Below are 18,478 nucleotides of genomic sequence, written 5' to 3'. Positions count from 1 at the left end.
GAATTAAAAGGCTTCCAGTGGAACTTGAGCTGCCCATAAGTCTTAATGCATATGTGATGTGTGTAACTAACATTTTGTAGCATGCTAGTGGAAACTTTGAACTTTTTAAATGGTTTTTCATCTATGCTGATAGTATATCTGGTCAATGAAAATATTCTAGATTATCAAGACAGAATATTTAAGATTCTGGCACAGTGCAGTTATGCTACTGGGCAAACAGGATTAATTTCCTGTTACCTGAAAAGACTTTTTAAAGCCAGATTTGAAGTTGTTATTTCATGTTATTTCATCCCTTTTTCAGTCAGGCTTCTCCCACATCTTTTAACATCTTTGGGTACCCGTAGCCTTTCTATCCTCATCAAACAACTCTCTTTGGATGATCCCACTGATTTATATCTGAGTTTCTTCTTGGTGGCTTCCCAGTTCAATGTGGAGATTTTCTTGCTCTTCTGCAATTTTCTTTGACCTTTTCAGTCAAACTACCAATTGTCTTTTGCTTTTTCTTGTCAAGGGAAAGATATCCATGAGGGCTTTTGGAGGAAAGATGGATCAGCTCCTTTATTGCTATTAGCAGTGTTAGACCGGTGTTTATCAGTAGGCATCTCTACAGCTTCCTTTCCTTGACAGCTTCCAGTCATTTCCAAACTTCCTCATTTAGTCTCGTAATTCCTGTATCTGTACCCTTACATAATTGAGCCTGTGAGATTGCTTTTCTCTGACTTCACCTTCTTTTCCTCAAATATCTTGCCCTCTGCCTGCTCTGATTAGTCTTATTAATAAAAGTCACATTACAAATGATGTATTTGAAAAGAGAGAAGTCAGCCTTCAGAGGAGGCTGGTGACTTCTGCTTCTGCTTTGAAAGAGATTGTATTCTCGGGTAACCTTTTTCCAATGTGAAAATAATTACAGTGTTCAAAATGATCTGTTCTACTTCGAGCAAGTTGAGGCACTGAACAACTCTGTTCCCTAAAACAGCATTTAAAGTTTCTGTGTTCTGTATGAACAGTGGGATTTAGGTTTCTAAGTAGTCTAATTAACTACACTGCGCCAGGTTTTTTTCTGCTTTTATCACATGAATCCTGTACTTGAGTATGTGTAGACCAGAAGACCATAAAACATCAGTGTTTCGTCTCTTAGGGGAGGCATATGAAGATTTCTTGTGTTATTTTTGATTTATGGTTTAGTAGATATTTTGCTGCAGAACACAGTTTATGATCTATAAACCCAGTATTAAAAATCAAAATTGAAGCTTCCATAGCTAGAGTGATGATTATGTTGGGCTTTGAGCTTTGGCATCAAGACTCCTGTGGATAAGGTGTTTACCAGCCTGAATCTTGTGTCTTATAAATAGGGGATTATTATCAGTTTAGTTGTGAGAGATGATGGTGACAACCAACTTGTAATGCATTGAACAAGTGGTTGCTAGCAGTAATTTATGTGAAATTCAGGTCAGTAAGCAAAATTAGTGTGTTGTATCTTGGGGTTTTTTTTGTTCTTTTTTTAAATGAAATGATACTATAGGGTCATAACTCCTTGATTTTTGTCTTTTCATTGACAAGAAGTGCTTGTGGCGGTATTATGAGTGTTGTGGCGTTCGCCTAAACGGTATTTTGTCCGTAATTTTGGGGACTTCAGAACAAGCGTTTGTTCATCTCTACAGTACATGTTATTTGTGTTACACTCTTATGTGATGTAGTCTTTTCCATTATAGTTAAAAAAAACAGTCTGTGGTGCTGCATTGTATTCTCAAAATTTTACCAACTGAGTCAGCAAGTGGGCAGAAAGGCTTCTGCTGCAGCTCAAAGGCCTGTTGTTCCTTCTTGCACCTTTTGAGAAGTAGGGGCCATCTTGGAGGGAAGAGCAGCTGTTTAGTAACAGAACTTTCTTTTCCTGCAAGTGAACTAATATACTATCCATAAGAATAGAGAATTATTAGTGTATTCTTTCAAGGGAATTAAAAGAGCCAAATAGTTCTAGGACTGATCTATTCCTTATTGACAAATGGAAGTGTTTGTCAGGAGACTGGAAAGAGGCTGAAATTTGCTTTTGACACTCTCTGGAGGATTTGTTTCTTGTCTTTTCCATAAAAATGAAAAGAGAAAATTGAAGAGGAACTGCAACTACTTGGGAGCACCAGGTTCCCTAAGAAGAGGAGGAGCTTCCTTAGCAGAATGTGATTTTTTTTTTTTTTTCCATTTTTGTTTTGGAAGGGAAAACTATGTAAACTGGGTGAGGGAGAACTGTGATATTTGGAAGGGTGACAGAAAATGTTCGGGGAGTGAAAGTGTGCTAGTGTGAAACATTTGCTGTATGTATAGGAACAGGCAGTATGAATTCTAATGTAGAGACACAGCTCATCCCGCATCACTCTGGTCACCTTTGACTAAAATATTTCTGAATGAAACAAAGGTGATTGTTTCTTCAAATATGTTTTCTCTTGTTCTACTTTGTAAATCTATTTTATTTATTTTTATCTGTTTAATTGTAGTATATCAGTAATTTGCACAATAAGAAGCCAAAAAACCAAGATTTTATTTGAGATTATTTTGGGTTTGGGGTATTTTTTGATGGGATATACATACAGATACAGGATACAGTGTTTAATTTACTTGTACAATTTTTCCTTTTTCTGGGGTGGGTGCATAATGGCAACTTTATTGCCTAAAGGGTAGATATCATTCTGTTGTTTTCACCATTACATTGTGTTTCTAAATTGGTATCTATATCTTTTTTTAGAACTGAGGGAAGATGGTTTCCAGCCTCCAAGTTACTTAGTGCAAGGAGTGAAGGCTTTACTTACTGCTTTAAAATTATGGATGAAAAAAGAAGTGAGTATGAGTGATTTCGTTTGTTAATTTGATAAACTCTGTTTTGTTCTAGAAGTAAGTTTCAGATTATTTTCATCTGTTAATGAATACTGGAATACTCAGTGAAGGTTATGTGCTGTTGATTTGGAGAAGAATCATCATGATGATTTTATATTGCATGATGCTAATGAAGTCTTTTTAGACCAGTTAATAAGCTCTGGTATTTTGGCTAATAGAAACAGAACCTTGCTTTACCTCAGCGTGTGATGAGTATGCTAGTGGATAAGTTTTTTTTTTTTTTTTTTTTTTATGTCTAACAAATCAGTTCTGTTTATACAGTCAATTCATCCTTGTCTGAAGCAATGGAGACATGTAATGCCCTTATATTTAGGATTTTCCATTAATGTCAGTGCTTTAAGAAGCACAGTTCAGATACCTCTGTATCACTGAAGAGTCAATTTAGATCCATAGAAGGCTATTAACTTCAGTTGGATGCTGGCCTTGCTGAACATTGGCTGACTCTTACAAAATCATTAGTGTGTTGTCTACTCTGGGTTTTCTGGTGCGGTGCTCTCCAGGAAAGCTTATTTGTTTTGGCACAGCACTGGACCTGGACTGGTTCCATGTGTTTTTTCATGTGCTGGAGCCTGAGCTAATAAGCCCTCTTGGAACCTGTGCTTCTGGGAAGTGCCGTTCAGAGACAGAGTCAGGATGGTTCTGACTGACCTTATTAGTTCTAGCTTGTTGCTGGCCATACTGACCCAAATTGGCTTTTGGAGAGCTGTTTGGCGTTTCTGCCCACAAGTTCTCCTTGTAAGAGGACTTGCATCGCAGCAGGCTGTGATACTTGCACAGTGCTGCACCCCATATAGTAAGCTTCTTGGAACTCGAATCATGGCGTACAAATGAAGAGGTTGTTACTCCATGTGGAGTTACTGTTTCCAGGTGAACCTTTGTTCACCCTCTGTAAAACCTCTGAGGTGGTTCTCTGTGTCTTGAGGATGTCCGTGCTGTTCTGGACCAAAGCTAGCTAGCTACAGGATGCTGTGCCTAAGCATCAAACCACATGTGAATCCAAGCTATCTCTACATCCATGGCATGAATAGTCAACAAACCAGGTAGTCTGACTGCTGGTAATTGGGATCAAATATGACCTGTATAAATCTTTACTTTTAATTGAAGTTGATTTGGAATTCCTCTTTTCTAAATAGATTGCTGTAGTACAGTATCGTAGTATCTGTGTACTGTCTAGTAGTTCATTAAATAGTTTAATTAATACTTTGTCTAGCATGTGATGTGTTTCCTACTTGTCTGTGAAAAAAAATAATTGTAGGCTCTGCTTTCTGAATACTTATTAATGAGACTAGTGAGTATTCCCAAACCATTGACTGAATACTGACACTTGAATTGTGAGGAAATTGCACTGTATCTGTGAACTATTCGGAATGTTCTCTGCTCTCCGCCAACTATTATGTTTTGCAGCTTGTGTTCATCTTTTCTAGCTGCTGCTTCATAAGTGAGCTGATATTTTCTTTGCAGTAGGCCATGTGGGTGATAGGGTTGTAGTTGTATACAGTAAGAGCTTTGTACTTTGCTGTATGATCTGCTTACACTGGGTATTTCAGACAGGAATTTCAGATTCTGAAAAAACTGACAAATGAATATGCCACAAATGAGAAGCCTACTTGTGAAGTTTCACATTCCTATCATGGAGTACATACTTTCAAGACGTATATGAATCATTTTAATGAATTGCTTTAACTACTTGCTGGAGAATTTTTATCTTGTCTTCAGCAAGACAGCAGCATCTTCATTTCTGCAGTGTTTAAAAACTGCCAAGAGTTACAAGAGGCTGAGAACAGAGATGATCAGTGCTGCTACAATTATTTTAGTTTTCATGTCTTGACTTGAATTCAATTTGTGCAAGGTTTTTATTGGTATGTGAAATCTCTGATTACTTTGGTGCAGATCACTTGTCTGCAGGTTAGTTGATATACACAATCAAGATGATGATGTATCCAGTCTTCTGAGCTCTTGGGTTTAGCTCTGACTTCCTTCCACCTTGCGTAAGCAACAGGTCTCAGATTCTATTTTCTAGATGTTTGGCCCATGTAGCCATAGGACTATTTTGGACAACTATTCTGTGTTTTTTTTTTTTTTTTTTTTTTTAAGGATAAAAAAAAATTTTTTTCAAGGTGGGGTAAGGTGTTTGATTTTTTTTTTTTGTGTGTGTGTGTGTGTGTGTGTGTGTTTTTATGTATCAGTATGCTTAATTATGATGCTAGTCTCCAAAGATGGATGTATTTGTTTGCCTTCTAGGGGTTCTTTTTTCTATCTGTATCTCTTGATTTAAGATAGGATTCTTGTTTCATAAAACTTGTGGGACTTTTGACTAGAATATCATCTGCACTATATATCTGTGAAAAGAATACTTTTTTTTTTTTTTTAAACATTTGTCGGCTTGGATTTTAGGGGACAAGTGACCAGTGTTTGCCAGTGCTCATTTTCCTTGTTTTAGTCTTATGTCATATTGGTTTCTCAGGCAGGGTCTGTGTTCCCTCTTTTGAAGATTTACCAGATATTGATTTGCCTGTATGTATGAAAGATGACGCAGTTACTTTAAGGGATGCATGCATTGTAGGGCCCTCTGTTTTCAACATTTAGAAAACAATTTCGTGATGTTCTTGAGTGAATCATAATTGTTTCCATTATTCTCTTTATCTGAAATTTTACGGCTGATGTACTTCAAACATTTTGCTGCTACTGTTCTCAGTACAAGAGAACTAAGTCCCAGAGGCTGCTTGCTGCTCCTCCAAGAGGCAGTATGCAGGGGCAACTCAAACAAATTACTTAATAATGATTATTATCATTTTTCAGAAATGTCATTTCTAGATATTCATATTTCCTGCCCATCCTTTCCCTCTGTCAGACTGCTCGGTTATATATATAAATTTGAATTTGTTGGTGTATCAAAATTGCTTGGATGGATTTTTTTTGTAATTACTCTGCCACAGATTAGTCAGGAAAGCTTTGGTATAAATAGATGCCTTTTATACTGGCAAACAAGTGAGCTTGCAAGTATAACTTATTTTGCTCAAAGAGTTATTGTAAATGAAACTAGCAAAATAATTTACTTCTTCTGATATAAACTATATTTGCATTAGGAAGGCTTGTCAGTATTTTTAAACCAGAGAAACTTTCCAGTCATGGCTTTGGGGGATCACATCAGAGTCATTTCCCCTTGAAGTCCTCATGGACAAGAAAGCTTTTGGGAGAGTGAAGGTATAAAAAGGACTGGGTGGTCCTAAAATGACCAGTAACTTGCTGGAAAAAATACAGGTTAGTGCTACAGGTGCCGTTCCCAAGTGTGAATGTGTAGAATTGGTGCACTCGGAGTGAACAATGGTAAATAATAGCAGCCAATTTAATCTTTCCTGTAGAATCAATGACACTGGTTGTGTATCTGGGGTTTTTTGGAGAGAGCATTGGTTTTAATGAGTGAGAGGAAGCCAGGTTCAGTGAAATGCACTTTACAATATCATATTACTTCTATCAATAATTCTGCGGCTGAACCTCATTTTTGAAATGTGGGTAGCTGAAACTTCTATACAGCGTTTGTGAGATAATTTTCCGTTTAGAAAGTCAATTAAGGGGATACCAGAATTCATGTCAGTCATTCTGGTCTATGTGTGAGTGTTGTTTTGTCTGTTCAGTTTTAGCTAAATATCTCTTGGGACAAATTTAAACTATATATATATATATATATATATATATATATATATATGAAATATTAAGGTTTTCTTTTTCTTTTTTTTAAACTAGAACTAACTTTAGAGCTTTTGAACCTACTCAGATTGGTAATAAACATACAAAAATCGGTCTGTGCTCTGATACTGTTTCACAGGATTAATGTGAATATACACTGTTAGGGCTTTGTAGGGTTTTCATAGTGAATGATTTTGAATCACTTTCTGCAGCCTTCTACCAGATCTTAAATATGCTAAAAAGGTCATTTAAAAAGTGAAACATGAGGCACCTGGCTAGAAATTCATCTGTTGGTTACTCATTATTGCTCTTGATTTGATCTGTAGGTTAGATTTTTGCCTTAGTGAAATTCCCTTAGTCTTTAGCTGTTTTGGAGGTCATTACTGTAATAAGTTCCAAAGTGTGGTTCTATATTGACCATGGTAGAAGGAAAAGGAGAAGCCGAAACCATTTACTGAGAAATAAAGTTATTCACTTGTCAGTATGGCTTCATATTGCTGCTTTTTTAGGCTCTTAGAGTTTCTAAGAGGAGCTGTGGGCTGGCTGACCTTGAGACTCCCTTATATACCCTGAGCTTCAGGCATTGCAGGGTACCTGCTGCCTTCTAAAGCTTGGACTGGGTGCTTCAGAGTGTGCAAGTATCTGTCCTGGCAGTTTGCTATACTTATTAAAAGAAGTTTATCTGGCTTTTTTCTTGTGTGTTTTTTTTTTTTTTCCTCCTGTGGTTTCATTTATTTCATATTACCTTTGCTTTTATCTGAAAAACAAATCAAGTGTCTTTTCTTCACCCTTTGCATACAGCTTGTAACAGAACATGCCTTTGAAATTCCAGACAACATTAGACCTGGGCATCTCATAAAAGAGCTTTCAAAAGTGATTCGCTCTGTAGAGGTAAGAACAGAGGTAACCCTACTTTAACTTTGCAGGAGAAAAATCTTTGAATCAGGGAGTTCCATGATAATTATGCTTTTGATTCACTGTGTTCACCTTTTTATTTAATGCTAATTTTCTAACAGAAAGTCATAGAGGAAAACTGTTGGGAATACCATGCTACCAGTTTTTCAGATGAAGAAAATGCATAGCAGGGTTTTTCCTTTTTCTTTTTTCTCCCTCTTGCACTCCCCTCCTCTCCCCCCCCCCAGCCCTTTTTTTCTTTCTTTAAGTGTTTCTTTAAAAAAGATCTTTAATGGTGAAGTGATTTGTAGGTCACTATTTTTAAATTTTTCTCACTTAAAACTACTTAAAATAATTGTTGGGAATATTTTATTGTTAAAAGGTACTCTCTGTATTACATTCTCCTACTCCCTTCTCTGTGAGCTCTGGTCCAATTAATATCTCTTGTACTCTTTCTTATGTTTTGTCCCTATTTGTTGTATAGTCAGTGTTCTTTTTCTTCTTCCTATAACAGTATTTTATTCCTTTATTCCTTAATGAATGCTAATTATTAAAAAATTGCCACATTAAAATGTGGAGAGAGCAGTGCTGAAAAACAGAGAATACTGACGTATTGGGTATTGCACATGTATACCCTACCCTGCCTTCAGGAATTAAACCTTAAATGTTAGTGGTAGGTTTTGGTATTAAACTCTACTATTATGGGAGAATTTAAAAGCCTCAAATGGAAAAGAGGAACTGTAGAACTAAGCCTTGTACAGATCCATAGGAATTACATAGTACTTCTCTAAAAGATCTAAAATCTTACTTATACAGTTTTCATTCAGTTAGGTGAATAGGAAGCAGTACTTAAGTATATGAATGTGCCTGTGTGAGACTACTCTGAAATATGTATTTTCAATTAAAGGAGGAAAACAGCAAACCAGTTAAAACTCAGGGAATTCTTGGTGTATGTCCAACTTCACGGTCTACACATGAAAGTACCTCCCCTCACCATTCCAGACGAAGGGTGAGGAAACTGCGAGACCATGCTACCAAAACTCCTTCTAATCTGGACATCCTGGAACTGCACACAAGGGAGGTACTGAAAAGACTGGAGATGTCACCATGGGAGGAGGCAAGTGTTACATTTCATGGAAGAAAACCATAAAAACAGAACAGAATAAATTTCTAATCTCTATTGAAAAGGAACAACTGTTAAGGTGCATAAAAATATAGGCTGCAACTGTTTGTCATATGAGACATAGGTAGATTTGTCTTTGGTTTATCTCTTTTGAGTTTGCCTGATAGGAGTTTCTCCCTTTCTTCCTTGGTAATTTTTTGGGTAGGTTAACTTAACCTTTTGGTTCTGGAAGTCCCCTGAATCCAACACCTACTGCAAGTATAATTTCTTAGTTAGGACTACCTTAGCTATCAAATGCTACTTTGAGTCAATTCTGTGCAGAAGAGGGAGCTTGCAAAGCCCTAATTTTCTGAGGCTCTGGGCCAGACTACTTCTCTGTGTGCTTCTAGGCAGCTGTTTCTTACAGTTCAGTTAGTGTAATTTGATTAACCTCTCTTTCCCTTCATGCTTCTAGTTCCTCTATGACTGTGATTCCCTACCAGTAAGCCTAAGGCTACCCTTGTCTCTGGTTTGGGGCTGCGGACTTTGTAGTCATCCTACAATGGTATCATGGAGTAAATGAGCGAAATGTACTCTACTGAAATGTTCTTTTTCTCAGATCTGATGACCATATTTCAAAAAAACAACAGAAATGCGAGAAAGAGTGAGAGAATGGGAATGATTAATGGCTAAGAGTGAAAAAATGCAGAGTATATTTAGTTGTGAGAGGACTAACTGTCTTAAAATTATATATAATAATGGATAGTGTAGAAATACTGATTTGAGTCTTCCTGTTGACATTCATAAGACATGAACAAGAAACATTCAGTTAGTCCCAAAGACAAAAAGCTGAACTTAAATTTTACTGCAAATAATTAACCTGGAATTCACTGCTACAAATTGTTTTTAAAATAAAACACTTAGCAGTATTAGTGATTGTCATTTAACATAGAAACACATTGTTTGTGATAAGTATAGACTTCATTTATTTATTTATTATTTTACATATTCCTGGTTTGGCCCATAAATTCTGAAACAGTTAGTGATAAACTTAAGTTGAACATAAATTGCTTTGAGCTAAGAAAGTTCTGCTTATGGCAGGTTAGTTTCCATTACAAACATTTTGCTGTCCTCTGAGTCAGTTCTGGAATACCAATTCCAGGGAGCAGATATCCAGCTTTGAAGTTGCTTTACTTATCATCCCAGTGATGCTTTTGGCTTGCCTTGCTCTCTTGGTATTTCTTTATTTTGAGTACAGCAATAATTTTCCAAAGGCTATCCAGAAGGAGTATTATAGAGATATTGTAGTTGAGTTATAGATGTTTAAAGAGGCTATAGATAATTCAAAGAAGAAGGTGCAGTTTGCTCTTTCTTACATCCAATCATGTTTTGTTTGGCCAGTTTTTGGCTTCAGCTGGTTATAGAAAGGTAACCATCCTGGTACTGGATTCAAGCTTTTGTGGCATACAGAAAACAAATATTGAACTTGTAAAAGCAATGTTGCTTATTTTTTATTTCTTTAGGATACAGCAAACTCGAAACTGAACGGGAGATTTAACAAGCCCTTTCAGCCATCTTCTACAGTACCTGAATGGCGAACGAAAGACAATGATCTTCGCCTTCTGCTGTCAAATGGAAGAATAATTAGGTACAAAGGGTTGATTGTGGATCATTTGTTCCTAGTCATTATGGACTGGCACACTCTAACTCTATAATAACACTTTTCTGTTTATGGAGCTCTGAGTTCCCTTCTATCAGTAAGATTCATGTTAGGAATATAGGAGTGGATTGTGTCTACTGTCCCCTAGTGGAGCTACAGTTGGAGAGTGAAGAAGAGCAGATGCACTGCATGTTCTTTTCTCATGGCATTCCATTCAGTTGCTTAATTGTTTTTTTTCTGAAGGGAATGCTTCAAACTAGAAATGGTTGCTTTTGAATCCATCTGTTTATTAGAATGATTCTCATTAAAAACTCTGGTGTCAACACAGTGTCTTTATAGGAATGATAGCAATACAGGAAGTAAAATGGGGTAGATGCAATTGTGAATGACGAGATAAGCGTGAGAGAGTGTTACTGTTTTGTCTCCAGAGTGTTGCAAATAGTGAAGGAAAAGAAAACAATTGCTTCAGGTTTGTAAGAGCAACATGCCTACATGCTTGATTTTTTTTTTTTTTTTTTGTGAGACAGAGATGAGAGACGGCCATTTACAGATCGAAGTCTTTACACAGCAGATAGTGAAGATGAAGATGACAGGACAAGGTCGAAAAAGACTACTGTTAAGATAGAAGACCAGACCTCAGGATTTGAAGGAGAAGGGAATGCAGATGCCCAGAAACCACTGAACAGTAAGCTTGCTTTTAAACCCTGTCAGTTCAGCATTTTGATGATCTAGAAGAGAATCTAACTAGTGTGAAGTCTGACTGAAATTTTGCTGAAGTATGAAGAGGATAAACTAATAGATCAGTGAAGTAATATTACAAGTTACAATGATACACTTGTCAGTTTTTTTTACTTGAAGATGCTAATGACTGCTTATAGTAGAAAAATAAAACTCATCTTTTTACCTAAATTCCATCTTGAATACTGTTCTTACTAGTTCCATATAGGAATTCCAATGCCCGGAATAATTCCATATAGGCAAACAAGCGTAATTTAGCATAAATAAAACTGCTCCCACATGTTTTCAACCTTTGCAGTAATCTGGGGAAGAAGTTAAATTAGTCCAGAAACTGTGAAACACTTCAACCCCTCATTCCAATACTTTATATCTAAATCCTACTTGACTAGAAGTTGATCTTTCCTATCTTTCTGTAGCCTCAAGTCTTTTTGCCAGTGTGAGCTCATTATACGTTGTATTAGTAACATATCAATTCTGGATGCCTGTTTCCATTGCTTACTTTTAAAGCGCTGTGTGCACTGACAAATTGGTTCTTCAGATAGCTCATTCAGCTCCGTGTTTAATTATAAAAGTCACATCCTTTCACAGTAGAGCTCACAAGGGCTCATAGGATACGTATTAGGAAACTGAGGTCAACGTTTATAAGATAACGAGAGTCCTCTTGAGACTTACAGTTCCTTTGGTTTCCTGCACATCTGTAACAACATTCATGAGTCCGTTGTCAGCCTGGATAAAATATTTAATTATTTTCCTTAACAAAGCAATTTGTAGTCGCTGTTGAATGTGCTTTCAAAGGTCGCAGAGGACAATATTTAAAAAAAAAAATCTGCACAGGAAACGGATCCCTCTTGTGTAGTCATGAACCAACAAGACAAATGGCTTGTTGAGTGAAGGCTAGGCACCCACTATGCAGTGCTTGTCTGCTTCAAAAATTAAACCAAATTTTACACTTGAAGCAAATATTCAGTCATACAGAGTAACGGTAGATTATCTTCAAAATTGTTGTGCTTATTTGATGCTGAATGAATTTGGCAGTGTTGAATGTAAATGTAACAAATATACTTAAAACTAGAAGTGAAAGCTGAAATTGTTTTTTCCAGCAATTGAGCATTCAAGGTTTCGCTAACATTTGTAATTGAATAGTGACAGTCTTCAAACTTCCTTATTAAAAGTCACTTAAACTTGGTTGTGTTACTTTGCCTTAACTGAAGGTTTAAACAGAGGGAGAAAATTTTCTTCTGTAGAGAATTCCATAAAGAACTAACTTTTTCTATAACAGATGCGCCTTACATTGTTCTTACTAGGATTTAGGCCAAGAGACAATGTCTGTAGAGCAGTGCCTTGAAACAGATGAGTTCAAGCTCGGTACAGCTTTGCATGTCATGCAATGGTTCTAGTCTAGCGACCAAGTGTTATTAGTGAGACAAAGATCAAGCCATTCTACTCAGATTTTAATAGAGCAAGATCCTTTGGATGGGTGGAGGGAAGGTGATTTAAGATATTTTTGGAATTCACTGTAGCTTAGTCTGATCTTATAGACAGATTTCTTTTTCTCTGCCTTCATCCAGTGAGCCACTTTGGAAGTGAACTGGTGAACAGTAGACAACTTATTAGAGTTTTGAGCAAATTTGACTTGTGAACCAAATCACTGTGCTTTTGTTATACAAGCTGTTAAAAATAAATGTGTTTATTTTCTTTACTTAAAAAATAAATGTTAACTATTGCACATAATAACTTCTTTTTCTTTTAATTTTTTCCTTCTCAGTGTTCTTTGAAAGTGTGAAATCAGAACTCAGGAATGGATCCTCAGAGTACTCTGATATTTCTGATTCAGAAGAATCTGAGCCTGATTGCACTACACAGGTATGGCTAGAAAAAGTCACAAAAGCTAACGAAGTGGTAATTAAATATAATTTTACTGACTTATTTCGAATTTACCTGATCAAAATTTGCGTTAAAAGAACAATAACAAAATATTTAATTCTTGTACAAGTTCCTATCTCAAATTATCACAAATTCACACTTCTACATCATTCTTCATTTATTTTAGTCTTGAGAAAATTGGCAAGAGATGCCCTGTTGAGACAGGCGTTACGATCTTGTTTGTCATTAAGGTGTAGTTGGCAAAGGATAAGCCCTGCTCTGGAGCATGCAGAGGCTGAAAAAAGTTAGGTCCTAGTTGCTTTGTTTATTTCTTCCATAAATAAATCTAGATTTCATCAATAGAATTAAGAGTATTTGCCATGCAACTTCACTTTAGAGCATGCTGAAATGGAAACAGTCTTATAGGCCTTTAATTTTTTTTAATAAGCTTAAGTGCCTAGATCATATTGAGGTGTTTGAGTCTACTTAAATAGTGACCCTCCATTTGAGGATCTAGACTGTAGTGCTTTCTTTACAAGTGAACAAAATTTGAGTGTGTGTGTGTGTGTGCATGCTTGCGCACACACACACACACACGCATATTTAAACACATGTATCTTAATACAAGTTTTAGTAATTAAAAATGTGTATATGTATATGCAAATATTTTATCAGTTTCTCCCTTGCAAAGTTATGCTCTGACCTACTAACTTCAATTTTACTTGGATAGCAGTTAGATGCGAGTAGAGTAAAGTGATTACCTAAAAATTTTGTTGTGTGCTGCTGAAAAGCTAATGCCTTGGTCTCGCTTTTGATTTCAGCCTATTATAAGATTATCTGTATTTACAGTAAGTCTTTAAATTCCCACTTTTGCTGTGGGAGTCAAGATGTATACTTAATATTTGTTGTCTCCCCTCATTACTGTATTTAGATGTTGGAATAAGTGAGAAGAACCTCCTTGATGTGGCTTCTTCTGATTTCCTAACCTGCATTGTCAGCAACTTTGGCTCAGCAGTTTGTTGTTGTTTGTTTTTATGAAACAGAATCAATAGTTATTTGGCAAGAATGTTTTCCTTCTTTATAGGAGCATATATCCAACATTGAATCATTCTGATGTTCACTGAACGGTTTTGTATAAATGCCGTTGATTCTCTTAGTTCCCTCTATATTCTACTTTGTAGTTTCTAATAGCATCTAATAGAATAATTTTTCTGCCAGTTTAAATCTGTTTTTTGTAGGGATATATCCAGAATGAAGTATTTCAGTAGCTTCCATAAATCCCTTTTATATTTTTGTATCTCACTGAAGAAGATCTTAAAAAAATGGGATAAGAGCTTTCTTACTAACATTCAGTTGTATTTATAATACAATTGCTCATTTGTGCAACTTTCCAGGTGTCAAAGATTAACAAGCTGCCCTTGCAAATGAAGCTCTTGTATGTAACTGTTTCTCAGTGGTCTGAAGCACTGACATACATTCCAGCTATGTTTTGATGATGGGAATAGTGGTGGCAGTCTTACAAGACTATGACTCTTCCATGTTCTCATCTTCCATTTCTAATGTTTTTATTGAATATCGTGTTGAGTTTATAACTTGAAAAAAAGTATATTCTTTCTGTACTTGAAAACAGATTAGTCTGAATTACTGAGATGAACATGTCTGTTGGAGCCCTTGCTTCACCTGAAGGTGTGTTGAGTCAGATATGTTTGTTTCGCCTTTGAGAGGCTCTTCTCATACAAGCTGTAATCTCCAGGGGAGCTGGGAAGCTCTTCCATTCATGAAATGAGGGCTTTGCCACTGTAAGAGAGACAGCAGCTGCTGTGTCTCTGCTCCTAGTGTGTTTTGGACTTACCTGAGAGCTTCTGTCGCTCATAACTTCAATCAGTAGCATCTCTCTTATCTTGCATTTGTGAGAGCAGGAACCAGAAGCTATCACCTGAGGGTAGGATATGTCTTCTTACCTGTAATAGGTATCAGTTCTGGGCTGCTGCTTGGAACCCTACTTGGATGGATTTTTTTTCTCCAATTTGAGCACAGAAGATAAGCATAGTTATTACTCTCATTAAGGAGAATAAAATGATTTGTGTTTGGCTTAAAATGTGTAGTGTTTTCTGTAATAAAATAGATTTTGGAGGTGCTGTCCATATTGCTGAAGCATGCACTCCCTTAAATCAGTGTCACAAGATTTGGATATATAGGATTTCCATTCCTATATTCAGATTAATTGCATTCTGAATACTATATATATCTGAAAGTTGGACTTAGAAGTTTTAGAATTTCTCCTTTAGCATGAATTAAAGTAGCAGTCCTACTTTAGGAGGCATGATGACCGTTCTGTATACTGTTTGTTCTTGTTCCAGCAGAAGAATTTCTCCACAGAGGAGTCAGAAAGCTCAGGTGATGAAGAGAAACAGGAAGTAACATCAAATTTCAAAGAGGAATCTAAGGTTACGAGAGACCTTTGTCAAACTACCCAGAAGCCATCTAGAAATGAAACTCCCAGTAAAAAGTAAGCATGTTGGCGGGATTTGTTTATAAATTAATGTTAGACCTTTCCCCACAAATATGTATGGTTCTGCTTTATATGAATATAAAAATAATTCCTTCAGAGAAATTTTGGATTCTGTATTGAACTGCTTAACACGCCTGTATTTTTCTAGGGACTATCCTACCTCGACAAGTACAGAAGAAGAAGCTATTCAGGGCATGCTTTCTATGGCAGGATTGCACTATACCACATGTTTACCAGGTCACACACAAAGCACAGACTGCACAGACAAAAGACTCTCTCTTCAGGAACACAGAAGCTACCCCAGAAGTAGGCATAAAGACAAACAGCCATCTCAGAGCCACAAAGCAGTAGAATGTGGTAGGTACCTGAATTAATTACACTGCTGTTGTCTGTTGTTGGACAAACTATTCAGAATAAGTACTTAAAGTTAGGTTTTTAGATTTGCAGTGAAGTTTTGAAGCAAATAAGACCAACTTTTAAAAAGTGTTTTGTTTTTTTTTCTATAAAAAAATAAATGTAACTTCTGAAAATTGGGACAAATTTAGCTTGAGAGGTCATCAAGATCCATCTCCTAAATATTGCTATTTAAATGTTTTGTGGCAGCTTTACAAGAGTTTAAAAGTTATGGCTAGGTTAGAAGTGTAATCTCCTTCAAAAAGGAAGATTCACAGACTACACAGTTGCAGCTTTTATCGTGTGTGTGTTTTAGAAGTGTGTTACGTAGGAATCTGCTTTATGGCTTTTCGTATTTCTTGTGTCTTTGGAAGGCACATTTGGCTTTATTTCTGAAATTCCGCTGTGAATGCAGTCCAGTAAATTGAAACTTCCATTGGAAGAACAGGTTGGTAGGTCTGTGCTGTCACCGGGGCAGCAAAGAGAACTCTAGTCTTGAAGAGGAGAATCCAGAGGCGATTGTTTCGGTCAGGGCATTTCAATGTCTGAAGAAAACAGATTCTGTTAAATGCGTTTTGGGAATGACAGACAACAGAGCATTGCCACTAATTTCCTTAAAGGAATCAAAATCACTTTGGAACAGAGAGAAAAAGAGTCACTGTGCTTGAAAATTCTTCATATGGGAGTGGAATGGAAGATGATTATGGCTTGGTTGATATGGAATATAATAGATCCCCACCAGCAGAGAGAGCATTAATTCAAACAAATAATAGTATGTTGATTTCTTGTGTAAGTAGGTAACAGGAAAGCCAAATGTGACTTCAGGGACTATGTTCAGAAAGCCAAAGCTGTATGTCTTTAAAAAAACAACCCCCCAAACCAACAACAAACCATGCAGACACACAGTGCCTTTTCATTTTTACAACTTTCTGAAAAAAGTAATAACCGGGTTTCTATGTCGAACTCCAGGGGTAAAAAAGACGAAGCTCAGTGCTTCATAGCTTATCAATATTTTGCAAGACCTTTCAGTCCTTACAAATTTGAAATCAATTGATGTCCTGGGATGTTTTAAGTTTTACCAGTTAACTGTATTGTAAATTTGTTTTCAATGCAGATACTTTCATGGTAAGTGTAGAGTCTGTTCTGTTTTGTGTACCTGAATAGCACATCAGCATTTAGAAAGAAAACAGTCGATAGTAACTGTAAATTAAAGACAGTCTCCATCTTTGCATGAACTCCTAATGATACAAAAACATGGTAGAGAAACTGAAAAAGGTAGCAAAGAAGGTAAGCTCTCTTCCATATCATTTCTTTCAAATTTGAATGGTCATGTTCATCTGACCTTTTTATGGATGCATATATATCTTTAGTTGTATTTATATTGTGAATTTTTTTTTCCAGTGTAGTCTATAGAATGAAACAGATCTTAAAAACTTTTATTCGGCGTCAAGGAAATATTTTTCCATTGTTTTTTTTTGTCTTAATTTTGAACTTAATCAAATGTGTAATTAACTGTTATATTCGTCATTATTGATTTCAAAATTTAAGCTTGTTGAACTTCTTTTTAGGTAGGTCTGTGAGGGAAGAGGAAAGAGACCTGGGGACTTCAACATGGGCTAGACAGCTGAATGAAGCTTCCAGGATTACCCCTCAGGTAAAGCAATATTTTAAACATTTTAAACACATTTTTCTAGAAAAAAAGGTCGTGAAGTTGTAAGCACAGAAAGTAAACAGAGTGGGCAGGTCTTTCCAGACTAGCACATAAATACATACAAGCCAGAAGCGCATCTTACATACATACAAGCATATCTGATAGTAGATAATACTGGTCCTGGTAACTGGAAACTATATTTCTGTGATGCTCCTCTCTTTCGTTTCTCTTCTGCTCCTCCCAAACTCTCTTCTGTCATAGTGCCTAGCATGGAGATGCTCAAAACAACATCTTGAAGAAAAAAGAAAAAAAAAGAATTTACATTCAGTCTAACTGGTGAAGCACTGTATTGTTTGTCCATTATTATTCTCAACCAGAGCATCAGGAGGAGCAGAACTCTTTGGTAGTATTTATAGTAAAGATACCTGCCTAGGAAACTTGCACTGCCAAACTTGTATGGCTTTTCAACAGCCTGCCAGTAGGAATATTTTTGCTTTCTGAAGTATAAGTGGAATCCAGCAAAGAACGTATAAATGAAAAGTTATGTATCTTACTCTCTAAACTTTCTGATATTTTCTGATAGGTGTATCTAACATTGTGTATGGTAGAAATCTTAGGAACAATTCAAGTTGCAAAGTACCAGTGCTGTTTAGCTGTATTTTAATTGCATAATTTATAGATTTTTCTCTAGGAACGCTGAACTGCGTGATATTCTTTACAGTTTATAATTCTCAATTTAGAATTTGTTCTCTCATCAGCTGAATATTGAAAACAAATTGCCTGTTTAAATTGTCAATGGTTATGATATAGCTGTTACAGTAGTCAGTTAAATCCAGAGCAATTGCATTTGTTTTGATCACTGCAAACTAGTTATGCATACTAGCATACTCAGTTTCTGTACTTTCTGATTTTAATCTATTTCATTGTCTTTAAGTGCTTATGGAGAAAGTTGTACAGAGGTATTATATTGTGCTATCTTATTTTAAGAGGTATCTATACTAGCAGAAATGGTGACATGATAAAGCAGATGGACACTGTTGGAACTAAATTTTTTTTTTTCTTAAGATATATTAGTATAATTAGAAAAAACTA

General features: G+C 36.2%; 1 protein-coding gene across 5 annotated transcripts in view; it reads left to right on the top strand.

The window, feature by feature from the left end:
• KDM7A (lysine demethylase 7A) overlaps nt 1-18,478 on the top strand; it is a 67,951-nt gene that overhangs the window by 40,755 nt on the left and 8,718 nt on the right. For 4 of the 5 annotated variants that reach the window (XR_003256356.1, XM_026083859.1, XM_026083862.1 and 1 more), the window contains 9 exons: nt 2,738-2,829; nt 7,375-7,464; nt 8,375-8,584; nt 10,093-10,217; nt 10,757-10,914; nt 12,733-12,830; nt 15,191-15,339; nt 15,491-15,699; nt 17,304-17,389. Coding sequence is in view for 4 of the 5 variants with exons in the window: in XM_026083859.1 (XP_025939644.1) it covers nt 2,738-2,829; nt 7,375-7,464; nt 8,375-8,584; nt 10,093-10,217; nt 10,757-10,914; nt 12,733-12,830; nt 15,191-15,339; nt 15,491-15,699; nt 17,304-17,389 (1,217 nt within the window). In the remaining variant the exon portion in view is untranslated. The remainder of the gene's footprint in view (nt 1-2,737; nt 2,830-7,374; nt 7,465-8,374; nt 8,585-10,092; nt 10,218-10,756; nt 10,915-12,732; nt 12,831-15,190; nt 15,340-15,490; nt 15,700-17,303; nt 17,390-18,478) is intronic. The other variant, XM_026083860.1, reaches the window with a different exon arrangement.

This window comes from Apteryx rowi, unplaced genomic scaffold (genome assembly GCF_003343035.1).
Source record: "Apteryx rowi isolate R43461 unplaced genomic scaffold, aptRow1 scaffold_62, whole genome shotgun sequence".
Classification (NCBI taxonomy): domain Eukaryota; kingdom Metazoa; phylum Chordata; class Aves; order Apterygiformes; family Apterygidae; genus Apteryx; species Apteryx rowi.
This window is presented reverse-complemented; position numbering and strand designations above follow the sequence as displayed.